We start from the raw sequence: 14514 nt of genomic DNA, 5'->3' as shown, positions 1-14514 counted from the left end.
TATATTTTTTTTTTTTTTTTTTTTAATTTCCTTTTTTTATCTGACAATGGAATCATTTTGCTCTTTTTGCTCTTAGTTTCTAAGTTCAAATAGAATTTAAGTCAGTTATTTACTCATAAACAAATATATATATATTAGTTTAAAAAGTCATCATATTCTTGTATTTAAAAAAAAACAAAAAAAAATAAAATAAATAAATAAATAAATAAAGATAATTTATGAATATATTTTTTTATTTGTCTATTTATACTTACTGCAGAGGGAGTTTTGATGGGTGAATTTAGTTTAAAAGCTTTTTTTTAAACCAGCAGTGAAACTGTATTTTTCAATATTTTACAAAATATATATTTAATTATAAGAATTAATTTTTTTTTTGTATATTAATGACACTTGCCTGAGTTAATATAGTTTTTTTTATTTAATTAATTTTTAATTTTTTTTTATTTAATTTATTTTTGTAATTCTATTTTATAATTTTTTTGATTTAACTTTTATTTATTTTATTAATGTTTTTTTTATTTTTTTTATTATTTTTTGTCATTCTATTCAATAAGTTTTTATTTTTATTTTTATTATTATTTTTTTGTTTATAATTTATTTATTATTTTTTTATAATTAAATTTTTGTAATTCTATTTTATTTATCTTTTTATTTTTATTTAGCTGTTTATTTCCTGAAAATTAGTGTCAGTTTCGTAAGTTGGTGTTTGGTAGCTTTTTTTTTTTTTTAAGAAAGAAAACAAAGTTGCATGATTTGCATGAGAACGAATCATTGTAATTGAGATGAGTTTGAGTTCCGCTTGTTTGGAATCTGAGATTTCCAGTATGTTTGACTGAATCGCATCAGGATCAGATCATGTCTGTGGTTTCTTTAAGTTTCTTAAAGTTCCAGGTCGTCTCTGTGGTCTTCTAGTGTGTTTTATGGTGTGCCTGTCTCATCACCCCACTATTGTACTGTAGTGAGGACCGACAGCAGAGTCACACGTGTTCATGGTGTTTGTAGTGTGTGTGAATGTGTTATGGGGATTATGGAGAGAGATGTTGCTGTCGTTGTTGTCGCTGGTGTTGTTGTTGTGGGTGTAGCGGAGCGTGTCTTTGGTCACACCTGCACAGAGCTGCCAGGATGATGGATGCTCCATTAGCGCAGCTGTAATTGGCATTCTCCACGCTTCACATCCATACGCCGCTGTGCGCTTCCTCTACACAGACCTGATACTTCAATCCAACCACTATGAGCTCTCAATCTGAGCCTATAGTCTGTCTGTTCGTCTGTCTGATCATGTTGTACCTGTGTGCTAAATACAGCAGTGACACTCTGAATGTATGTGTTGTTGTCAGCATTATCAGTAGTGAGCACACACTTTCTCAGTTGCTTTGATACCGTTTTTTCACATTAGTTTACTTATTTATTTTATTTCATTCTTTTTTAAAAAAAATATTTATTTTTATTTTGTTTTATAATAAATTTTTTAATTATATTTTATAATTTAGTTGTATTAAATTTTATTTGTTTTTTATAATAAATTTTTTAATTATATTTTATAATTTAGTTTTATAAAATTTTATTTTTAGAATTTTATTTTTTATAATATAATTTTTATAGTTTTTTTATTTAAATGTTATTTTATTAGTTTAATATTTAATTATTCCGTTTTTTGAATTGTTTATCATTTTATTTTGTTTTATAATTAATTTTTTATTATATTTTATAATTTAGTAGTATTAAATATTATTTGTTTTTATAATTATTTTTAATTATATTTATAATTTAGTTTTATTACATTTTAGTTTTATAATTTTGTTATTTTTATAATATTATAATTTTATTGTTTTTTTATTTATATTTTCTTTTATTAGTGTATTTTTTATTTAATTATTTAGTTTGTTATCATTTAGTTTTTTTTAATTGTTTATCATTTTATTTTGTTTTAATTTTATTATTGGATCATTTAAATTTTTTATTTGTTTTGTTTTCTATAATTCTGTTTTTAATATTTTTAATTTAATTTAATTTTGTCTAATTTTATTTTAACTTTTATAATTTTATTTTATTTTTTAGTTTTATTTAATTTTTCTACTTTTATAATTTAGTTTTTTTTGTGTATAATTTTATTTAATTTTTTGTTTTGTTTTATAATTTTAGTTTGTTTTATTTTGTTTTTATCATTTTATTTCATAATTTTTATTTTGTTTTAAATTTTGTTTTATTTTGTATAATTCTGTTTTGTTTGTTTAATTTTATTAATAAATTTCGTTTTATTTAATTAGTTTTTAAGTTTTTATAATTGTTTTATAGTTCCATCATTTATTAAATCTTTCTAATCATTTTTAATCATTTATAAATTGTTTTTTATATTTTTCATATAATATATATATATTTATTTCTTTTATATATTTTTTAATTTTATATTTTGTTTTATTTTATTTTATAATTTTATTGTTTTTATAATTTTATTTATTTTTTTAATTTGTAATTATTATATTCTATTTTATAATTTTATTTTGATTGTGTTTTATTTAGTGGATTTTTTTTTATTATATATATAATATATATCATTATATAATAATATATAATTATATATATTTTTTAATTATAATTCCATTGTTTAATTTTTATTTTATTTTATTTTATTATATATATATAATTTTTTTTTTATATAATTTTTTTTTTTTTTTTTTTTTTTTCCGGTGGTAGCATCTAGCCTAAAGATACCATTACTGCATTTGGTTCCAAGTAAAATTGTGTATTTAAATTTTTTAAATACTTTATTGTAGAGCGTTACTGATGGGTTTAAGACTCAACCGGTCGTGAACAAGAGCAAATGCATGATAAACATGATAAAACAGATGTTCTTCTTGTAGAAACATCAGTCACAGGCCTCATTTGTGTTCAGGTTCATTGTGACACTGAAGCAGATTGTCTTGTATTGCTAATAGATTTTCATGCTCTGATGGCGGTTTCTGTGTAAGTGTGTATAGTGTGTGTGTGTGTGTGTGTGTGTGTGGTATTGGGGGTGTTTCTGTGTCAGGATGGCGGGTGAATTGGAGCAGGACCGCTGGGGTGGCGACTAATGAAATTGTGCTCATCTAAAACAATGAAGGTCAGGAAATTAATTGGTTTAAGTGATTAGCTCAGAGGAATCGGCGGCCCCCGTCTGAAGATTACGCTCTAGATTGCGACTCGTGGCTTTTGTGCGCGAGTGACGCGCCGCCGCTTAATTGCGCCACTTAAGATTAAAGCCCAGAGACGCGGGGCGGAATTAAACAGCTCTTTGTTGATCCGCCGCTTTTCCCTCGTCTCACCGTTTCATTAACAAATGACTCGCCTTTGAGAGCCATAAGTTCAGCTGACCATCAACCATAGCTAAACTCACCTTAACTTATCATTTTTATAAGAAAAATATGCTGTAGTAATATTGTTCTAGTTGATTTCGATTTAGTTCTTTTAGTACTACAACTTGTAGTAAAATACATTTAACTGAAATAAAATAGGCCTTTGTTATATTATTAATAAATTTAAAACTCATTCAAAATAACTTTCTAATCATGCTAGAATCATGTTAACAACATGCTAGTAACATGCTCCTAAGCTAGTAACATGCAAATAACTCGCTAACATGCTAGTAACATGCTAATTATGTTAGAATCATGCTCCCAACATGCTAGTAACTGATTAAACATGCTAGTAACATGCTAATCGTGATAAAATCTTGCTAGTAACATGCTAATCGTGTTAGAAACATGCTAGCAATAAGCTAATAACATGCTAATCGTGATAAAATCATGTTAGCAACATGCTAGTAACATGTTAATCATGTTGTAAACATGTTAGCGACATGCAAATAATATTAGCAACATGCTAGAAATTTGTTAATCATTTTAACAACATGCTTGTGACATGTTAATCATGCTAGCAACATGCTAGTAACTTAAAATTATGATAGTAACATGCTAATCATGCTAGAAACAGGCTAACAACATGCTAGTAACTGATTAATCATGCTAGTAACATGCTAATTGTGATAGAATCATGTTAGCAACATGCTAATTGTGTTAGAAACAGGTTAACAACATGCTAGTAACATGTTAACCATGCTCTAAACATGCTAACAACACGCTAATCATGCTAACAACATGCTAGTAATGTTAATCATACTAACATGCTAGTAACTTGTTAATCATGCTAGCAAAATGCTAGTAACTTGTAACTTATCATGTTAACAACATGCTAGTAACTTACTAATCTTGGTAGCAAAATGCTAGAAACATGCTAATCATGTTAAAAACATGCTAATCATGGTAGCAACATGCTAACAACATGCTAGTAACTTGCTTATCATGTTAACATGCTAGTAACTTACTAATCATGGTAGCAACATGTTAAAAACATGCTAATCATGCTTGAAACATGCTAATCATGGTAGCAACATGCTAGAAACATGCTAACAACATGCTAGTAACTTGTTTGTTAACAACATGCTAGTAACTTACTAATCATGGTAGCAACATGTTAGTAACATGCTAATCATATTAGAAGCATGCTAATCATGGTAGCAACATGGTAACAACATGGTAGTAACATGTTAATCATGTTAGAAACATGCTATTGATGGTAGCAACATGCTAGTAACATGCTAATCATATTAGAAACATGCTAATCATGGTAGCAACATGGTAACAACATGGTAGTAACATGTTAATCATGTTAGAAACATGCTATTGATGGTAGCAACATGCTAGAAACATGCTAACAACATGCTAGTAACTTGCTTATCATGTTAACAACATGCTAGTAACAAGCTAACCATGCTAGAAACATGTTAATCATGGTAGCAACATGCTAGAAACATGCTAACAACATGTTAGTCGTGCTAGAAAAATGTTAGCAATATGCTAGCTACATGCTAATCGTGATAGAAACATGCTAGTAACTTGTTATCTATCCATCCATCCATCCATCCATCAAACTTTAAGCTTTTAAAACTATTTCAGACTGAAAATTGTCAAAACTTTTTTACTTTCTGGTCCGGCTTTCTCAAGCCAACTTAAAGTTTGTCTTGACAAACTTTTTTTATCTAGTTTTATTTTAAGTTCTTGTATGTTGTAGTAATATAGTTCTCACTCTCTCAGAGCCTCCGATCCCCATCGCTCCTCCTCAGCTGACGGCGGTCGGCGCCACCTACCTGTGGATCCAGCTCAACGCCAACTCCATCAACGGAGACGGGCCCATCATCGAGAAGGAGGTGGAGTATCGCACGCTGTCCGGCAGCCTGATCGACAGCCAACCCGTCGACAAACCCAACCACAAGATCGGACACCTGGACCCCGACACCGAGTACGAGATCAGCGTCCTGCTCACCAGACCCAACGAGGGCGGCACCGGGGCCCCGGGACCCCCGCTCAGAGCCCGCACCAAGTGTGCAGGTGAGTGTCCTCAACTATTCTACTAGATTACAGCTGATTCTGACAACAGCTGACAACCAGTGATGGAGAAACTACACTGAAAGCAGTTAAACTACATTCAAACCTCTTTAGTTATCAATACCAGTGTTATTTTAGATACTTCTGCAGTTTTTGTTTATTATTTTATTTTATTTTGGCTCATTTTTGTAATTTTGTTGTGTGTTGATTCATTTTTATTTATTAGCTCTACTTTATTTAGTTTTAGTAATTTTTGTACTGCAACTTGTAGTAAAATAAGTTTAGTTGAAATAAAATAAGCTTTTATTTTTTAATTTAATTTAAAAAAATTTAGCTCATTTTTGTAATTTTGTTGCCTGTTGGTTCATTTTTATTTATAAGCTTTATTTAGTTTTTTAGATATTTTTGTACCACAACTTGTAGTAAAATAAGTTTAGCTGAAATGAAGTAAGCTTAAAGTTTTATTTATTTTATTTTAGTTTGTTTTAGTGTGTTTTTGTTGTGTGGTGTTTCATTTTAATTTATTAGTTCTATTTTATTTATATTTAGTTATTTTAGTACTACAACTTATAGTAAAATAAGTTCAGCTGAAATAAAATAAGCTTAAAGCTTTTATTTGATTTGATTTTTATTTTAGTTAGCTTTTGTAATTTTGTTTTGTTGTTCATTATTTTTTATTTATTCTACTTTATTTAGTTTTAGTTATTTTAGTACTACAACTTATAGTAAAAAGCTTAGCTGAAATAAAATAAAAAACTATGTATTTTCAAAAAACATTTATTTAAATAAAAAATAAAATCACATCTCACAGTATAGTAAGATATAATGAGCAAAAAATAAAATAAACAACATAATGTAACAAAAAATAAAATAAAAAAATAATCGAAAAAAAAAAACATTCATTTTTATTATTTATTTATTTATATATATATTTTTTTCCAAAGTATAAGTTTGGGTTTTATGCATAAAAAATATTTATTTATTAACTTAATAATACTTAATAATTTGATACAAAAAAGGTTAAAAAATGACGAATCAGTGATGAATCTTTTTTAGACTCTTTATTTGAACTGCTACTCCACAGTCCAAATAAACTGATTCACTACAAACTGATTCACTATAATGAACTGATTCACTACAATGAATTGATTCACTAGTACAATCTGATTCACTACAAACAGATTCACTACAATGAACTGATTCACTAGTACAATCTGATTCACTACAAGGAATTGATTCAGTACTAAAAACTGATTCACTACAATGAATTGATTCACTACAATGAATCTTAATGTAGTTCAGCTAGTTTTAGTGTCTTCCCATTCACTGGTTGTGTCGTGTTTTGATGCTTTGTTCCTTGTGCTGCGATTCATTCAAGTGAGTCTTTTAACAGAGTCTTCAGTGAATCACTAGAGTTTGATCTTGTTTAAACATCGAATGAAGCTTGTTTGCCTGAACAGAGCTTGTTTCTAGACTCACAAGGAGTTGATTAGCTAAATAAACACTAGTTTGTTGTTGTTCAGACGCAGTACGAGCGCCGGTGTTTCTCTAGTAATGGCCCAGGAAAGCATTAACGTTATTAAGGGTTTGTCAGAGCGCTGGGCACATTAGCATCACGCCGCCGGAGCCCCGGGCCCCCAGCAAACCACATGCAATTATCACAGTAATTAAGCAGGTGCAATGACTCTCATTCCCAATGACTGTTGTGATTGTAGCGGCGCTCAGGGTCGCCGTGTGACGCTCCCACGCCAGGCTAATCGCTATTCCATTAGCCTGAGCGCTAACTGCCCATTAGCGCATCACAGGATTCATCAGCCAATCGGACGAAAGATGCTCCGGGCTGTAAAGAGTGCAAATGCAAAATTGCATTTACATAAATGATCATTTCATCCCATTGACTGTCCACTCATTAGCATTTACTTGTCCTGACAGCCTTTAACTGAACAACTGAACACAGGCTTTCTGATAAACGGCAAATGCTTTGTTTGTTTTGGACGTATATATCATTAATATACACATGGACACATAGAAACATACATGCATACGCTATATGAACAGGAAGAATTTTTTTGCTCAACAAGTCTTTTATTTGATCCAAAATACAGCAAAAGCAGTAATATTGTAAAATATTTTTACTATTTAAAATATCTGCTTTCTATGTGATTATATTTTAAAATGTAATTTATTTCTGTGATTCAAAGCTGGATTTTCAACATTATTACTGCAGTCTTCGGTGTCACATGAGCCTTCAGAAATCATTCTAATATGCTGATTTGCTGCTCAAGAAACATTTATAATGCTACAAAAGATTTCTATTTTAGATAAATGCTGTTCTTCTGAACTTTATATTCTTTAAAGAAACCTAAAAAAATTCTACTCGGCTGTTTTCAACATAATGTTAATAATAAATGTTTTCTTGAGCAGCAAATCCGCATATTAGAATGATTTTTGAAGGATCATGCTGCTGACGATTTTATTTACGATTTACGTTAGATTTTATTTGGAATTTATTTAAAACATAATATTATAAATATGCAAAATATATATATATTTTTTTGTTAAATTAAGTTTTTTTCTACTCACTATAGTACTGTGCCCTTAGAAATTTTTGTTTATTAAATAGTTTTTAATTATTTAATTTATTTATATATATATTTTACTTTTTTTGTTGTTTAATCTTGTTTTTTTTTTTATATTTTTTTTTATATTTCACATTTTTAAACTGTTTTAAAAACTGGTACTGGTATTGTTCCCGGTTTATTATCACTGACTAAATCTAAAACCATTAAAAAAATCTAAACATTTCTGTTACTTGAAATAAAATCATTGTTACCTAAAAAATAAAATAAAATAAAATAAAATAAATTATTAGAATTATTAATGTCTTCTTTTTTTTAGGATTATTTGATGAATAACAAATTAAAAAGAACAGCATTTATCCAAAATAGAAATCTTTTCTAACAGTGTAAATCTATGCTATCACTTTTTATTGAATAAAAGTATTAATTTCTTAAAAAAAAACTGTGACCCTAAACTTTTAAAAAGTAGTGTATATTATTAGAAAACCTTTCTAATTTAAATAAATGCTGTTCTTTTTATTCTTTTATTGATCAAAGAATCCTGAAAAAAGTATCACAGGTTAAAAAAGCAGCCAACATAGATAATTGATCAGTACATTAGAATCATTTCTGAAGGATCATGCAAGACTGGAGTAATGATGCTGAAAAATCAGCTTTGTATCACAGGAATAAATTGCATTTTAAAATACATTCACATAATAAAACAGCTATTTTAAATTAAAATAATATTTCACAATATTACAGTTTTTTTCTGTATTTTCGGTCGAATAAACGCAGCCTTTAAAAAACATTAAAAATCTTACTGCTCCCTGAGCGGCAGTATATATATATATGAATGAATGAATGAGACTGTAGTTTGTGCACAGTATAGTGTTTGTAGTGTAGTATCTGTAGTGTGCTGTAATGTGATCTGAGTGCGTGGCGTCTCTGTTTTGACGGTGAGCAGACGTGAATGAAGTGAATGTTCAGATGTCGGCGTGTTAAAGCAGATAAAGCCGTGGCAGTAGATCATGCGTGTTGTTGATGGGGCGAGCGGCACTTTGAAGGGCTGAGACGGGCTTCATGCGAGCCGACACTCATCCCGCTGACACCGTAAACAGTTAACTCATGTGACCTAAACCTAGTAAACATTACACTCATACCTGCAGCAGCGCCACCTGTTGACCAACACACACACACACACACACACACACACACACACACACACACACACACACACACACACACACACACACACACACACACACACACCAATCACATCAAATACTAATGGAGTAGAAACTGGGCACAGATTCAGATAGATGCCATATTAGATGTGATGGGACCTTATCTAACAAAAACCTGTTCTAAGAACGTTTTGCTGACGTCCCATTAAGTTATGAAAAAAAAAATTTCTTTGTTATGCAAATGTTTAGGCAACATTCCATATTATGTGAATGTTACTTTTGAATATTCACTGAACATTCTGAAACAAAGTAACACAGTAAAACATTTCAGAGCAAAATACATTCTATGAAAAATGTACAAGTAATGTTGTTGTGCTCACATGTTGACAAGATAATTAAAGACCAGTTAACTTTGATAAAACGTTCTGTTTACGTTATTGGAATGTTTGTCACAGAGCTTGAGAGCAGAACATTACTACTACTTGCTACTATTTCTTTCTTACTACGACTACTACTAAATCATTTGATGATTTTTTTTTGTAAATTACTTTTTTTTTTATTCCTCCGACATCATAATTTATGTTATTTCAAACTGAAAACACTAAATTTGGTAAAATAAGAAAAAAGAAAGAAAAAATACAGACAGAATGTAGAATAAAAATAAAATGTATTTTTAGTCAGCATAAAGAAGAGAACAGAAAGTTGACAGTCAGATCTTCTGTTGTTTTGATTTATTTTATTTTATTTTGCAAACAGTTTCCTGACAGCATGAAGAAGAGAACATGAAGTTAAACATTATTTTATTTTATTTATTATTTTTTAATTATTTTTTATTTATTTATTTATTTATTTTACACATTATACATTTCTATGGGCCTTTGATTATTTCCTCCCTATATTCCATTTGTATTTCTTTCTTTCTTTTCACAATGTACAAATCATGAGTGGCATGCAAATCTTTTTGCATCTTAATTATCTGAATTGACCCACATTATTCATGTTATCAGTTCATGCATTCACTGCAATTCGAACCCATGAATTAGTTTTTTTTTCTCCATAATTTAAATTTTTTATTATTTATTTTTTTACACAAACATATATACATATACATTTTTAGTTTTTTTTCCTCTAAATTCCGTATCTATTTTGTTTATGTATTTATTTATTGATTATTTATTTATGTATCTGTTCGTATTTTTATATATTGATTTTTTTTTTTTTACCAGATTTTGTGTTTTAATTGTAAAATGTAAATGTAAATATATTTTTTGTCAAATTACATGACATTCATTTTACACTGTAAATTCAATTTTTTGACTGAATTTTTCCGTTTGCGATCATGAGTGGCATGCAATTTTTTAATCATAATTACATTTAGTGCAAAAAATGATTCTAAATTTAGTCATTATAAACAGAATCAAAATAAGTCTAAAAAGAGATACATATTTACATATTTTAAAAAAAGCTTTCATGTGAATCGACCCAATTATTCGTGTTATCAGTTCATGCATTCACTGGGATTCGAACCCATGAAATTTTTTAGGTTTTTTTTCTATTTTTCTCCCCAATTTTTTTCCCTTTTTTTTTTTTACACAAACATTCATATACATGTTTAGGGCTCTTTGAAATGTGTTTTTCCTTATTTTAATTAATTAGTTAATTTTATGTCATGTTACTTTATTAAGATTTTGTTTTGATTTTAATTTTTTCTGAAGCATGAAAAAAAAATCATCCAAACATGACATTCATGTATTTAAATTGACTCATATTAAAACACAAAGTCAGTCAAAATAGAGATATTACTTCAGCTTCATTCATCCTCAAATCTACATATTTAACAGATGCTTTTATCCAAATCAGTTCGCATTATTCAGGATATGCATGTTATCAGTTCATGCATTCACTGGGATTCGAACCCATGACTTTAGTGTTGCGAGCGCCAATAGTGGTGCAATACTGGAAATGGCACTGAATTATGGGATACTACTCATACTGTAAATACAGAAGCAGTTCTAGCAGTACGTCAGTGTGATAGTCTGAGGACAAACTGTTTCCTGACAGCATGAAGAAGAGAACAGAAAGAAGACAGTCAGATCCTCCGTCGTTTATTCTCGTTCTCTCTGGACTGGTGCGTCAGAAGCTGTTGGCTAGCGGAGCATGTGAACGCGTCGCTGTAATTGACAAATTGTGACGAGCGGCGGATCCCACGACGGCGGATAGCAGCGGCACAGAGTGACAGGAGTGTGACGGGACTCCAGACGCAGACCGGATCTTCTGTAACGACCGTCCGCTGCGGCCCGCGGCTCGTCTCGCCCCTAAAACACACTACAGTCCGTCTGTACCACTGTTTATGAGAGATGTTTCTCTCAGATTTACTGTAAGAGAGTCACAGCAGCTGCAGAATCGGAGCAGTAGAAACATGTCGTTTTTAATTTTTTAAGTATAAACAGTGGCATGCGAAAGTTTGGGAACCCCTTGCAGAATCTGTGAAAATGTGAATCATTTGAAGAAAATAAGCGAGATCATACAAAATGCATGTTATTTATTTTTTATTTATTTAGTTCTGTCCTACTGTTTGGTGTTTCCATTATTTTCCATCTTTTTTTTTTTTTTTGGACAAATTTGTGAAAATCATAAATCGAGAAATATTGAAATTTAATTTTTCAATAAATACATAAATATACAAGAGTACTTTTAACTTTGTTAAAACGGTATGAATTCAGGAGTGTAATTTCGAAGATTAGTTCATGTACTGTATGCTAGCTTGAGAAAGCCTAGCTTGAAGTTTAAAGTAGCTGTAAAAGCTTTAAGTTTTGAACTTTATATAGATAGATTAGATGATTAGCATGTTGCTAGCATGATTAGAATGTTGTTAGCATGATTCTAACATTTTTCTAGCATGATTAGCAAGTTACTAGCATGCCATTAGCAAGTTTCTAGCATTATTAGCAAGTTGCTAGCATGTTTCCAGCATGATTAACAAGCTGCTATTATGTTGCTAGCATGTTTTAACATGATTAGCAAGTTGTTAGCATGTTTCCAACATGTTTCTAACCTGACTAGCAAGTTGCTAGCATGTTTATAGCATGATTAGCAAACCTGCTAACATGTTTCTAACATGATTAGCAAGTTGATAGCATGTTTCTATCATGATTAACAAGCTGCTATTATGTTGCTAGCATTTTTTAACATGATTAGCAAGTTGCTAGCATGTTTCCAACATGTTTCTAACCTGACAAGCAAGTTGCTAACATGTTTATAGCATGATTAGCAAAGCTGCTAACATGTTTCTAACATGATTAGCAAGTTGATAGCATGTTTCTATCATGATTAACAAGCTGCTATTATGTTGCTAGCATGTTTTTAACATGATTAGTAAGTTGCTAGCATGTTTCCAGCGAGATTAGCAAGATGTTAGTTTGTTGCTAACATGTTATTAGCATGATTAGCAAGTTGGTAGCATGTTTCTATTATGATTATGCTAGAATGTTTCTAGCATGATTAACAAGTTGCTAGCCTGTTTTGCTTGTTTCTAGCATAATTCACGTTACTCGCGTTATTAGCAAGTTGTTAGCACGTTTCTAGCATTATTAGCAAGTTATTATCATGTCATTAGCATGTTTCTAGCATGATTAACAAGTTGCTAGCATGTTTCCAGCATGATTATTAAGCTGATAGCATGTTTCTAGCGTGATTAACAAGCTGCTTTTATGTTGCTAGCATGTTTTTAACATGATTAGTAAGTTGCTAAAATGTTATTAGCATGATTAACAAGTTGATAGCATGTTTCCAGCATGATTAGCAAGATGTTAGTATGTTGCTAACATGTTATTAGCATGTTTAGTAAGTTGCTACCATGTTTCTAGCAAGATTAGCAAAATATTAGCATGTTTCTAGCATGATTAGCAAGTTACTAGCATGACATTAGCATGACTGAGAAGTTACTAGCATGACATTACCATGACTGAGAAGTTACTAGCATGTTTCCAGCATGATTAGCAAGTTGCTAGCATGTTTCTAGTATGATTAGCAAGTTACTAGCATGACATTAGCATGACTGAGAAGTTACTAGCATTACATTAGCATGACTGAGAAGTTACTAGCATGTTTCCAGCATGATTAGCAAGTTGCTAGCATGTTTCTAGTATGATTAGCAAGTTGCTAGCATGACATTACCATGACTGAGAAGTTACTAGCATAACATTAGCATGACTGAGAAGTTACTAGCATGTTTCCAGCATGATTAGCAAGTTGCTAGCATGTTTCTAGTATGATTAGCAAGTTGCTAGCATGACATTAGCATGACTGAGAAGTTACTAGCATGACATTAGCATGACTGAGAAGTTACTAACATGTTTCCAGCATGATTAGCAAGTTGCTAGCATGACATTAGCATGACTGAGAAGTTACTAACATGTTTCCAGCATGATTAGCAAGTTGCTAGCATGACATTAGCATGACTGAGAAGTTACTAGCATGTTTCCAGCATGATTAGCAAGTTGCTAGCATGTTTCTAGTATGATTAGCAAGTTGCTAGCATGACATTAGCATGACTGAGAAGTTACTAGCATGACATTAGCATGACTGAGAAGTTACTAACATGTTTCCAGCATGATTAGCAAGTTGCTAGCATGACATTAGCATGACTGAGAAGTTACTAACATGTTTCCAGCATGATTAGCAAGATTGTAGCTTGATTGTAGTTGCTAGGCTTGCCTAGATTGTTAAATCGATTAGAAATATTAGATAGAATGGGATTTTTATGATTTTTAATCTTCAGTTTGATGAAAACTTTACGCGAGATGAGTCTGAAGAGCTGAGTTTGGTGAAAACTCTAGGAGGAGTAGCGTTCAGAAATTGAGTCTAAGAAGAATAATAATAAAAAGCTTAAGGAGCAGATCAGCAGGTTGACTCGTATGATCTCTTTTATTTTGTTAAAATGATTTACATTTTCACAGATTCTGCAAGAGGTTCCCAAACTTTTGCATGCCACTGTATATGTATAGATATATATATAATAAAGTTGAGCAGCCACTCATTCCCAGTCTGAACAGGCTCTAGTCAGTGTTTAGTGTGATGTACTGCAGTGTATTGTTCTGTAGTGATAAGTTCTGCAGCAGAATCTGTGCGACGATAGCGGCGCGTCGTTCCTCTTCCTCTGCTTCCTCCTCCGCCGGGATCATTTTTCTTGCGGTAAGGACTCGTGTCGCGCTGAAGGTGACTTTCAAGAGTGTTTTTTAGCTCCGTTCGGTTCGGCCTGTGAGAGATTTAGTTTTTCATTTCCAGCGGGATCAAGGCGTTTAATTTTCCTGTTGGGAGAAGCGGAGCGCAGAGGAGCAGAGAACGAAT

At 30.9% G+C, this 14514-nt stretch overlaps 1 protein-coding gene across 1 annotated transcript in view; it reads left to right on the top strand.

Annotated features, from left to right (window-relative positions):
• The window catches only part of ptprma (protein tyrosine phosphatase receptor type Ma), a 154477-nt gene that overhangs the window by 106874 nt on the left and 33089 nt on the right, over positions 1–14514 (top strand). The window contains exon 7 of the mRNA XM_073830665.1: positions 5130–5423. Within this exon, the coding sequence (XP_073686766.1) occupies positions 5130–5423 (294 nt within the window). The remainder of the gene's footprint in view (positions 1–5129; positions 5424–14514) is intronic.

The sequence above is a fragment of the Garra rufa genome, chromosome 24, assembly GCF_049309525.1.
Source record: "Garra rufa chromosome 24, GarRuf1.0, whole genome shotgun sequence".
Lineage (NCBI taxonomy): Eukaryota > Metazoa > Chordata > Actinopteri > Cypriniformes > Cyprinidae > Garra > Garra rufa.
This window is presented reverse-complemented; position numbering and strand designations above follow the sequence as displayed.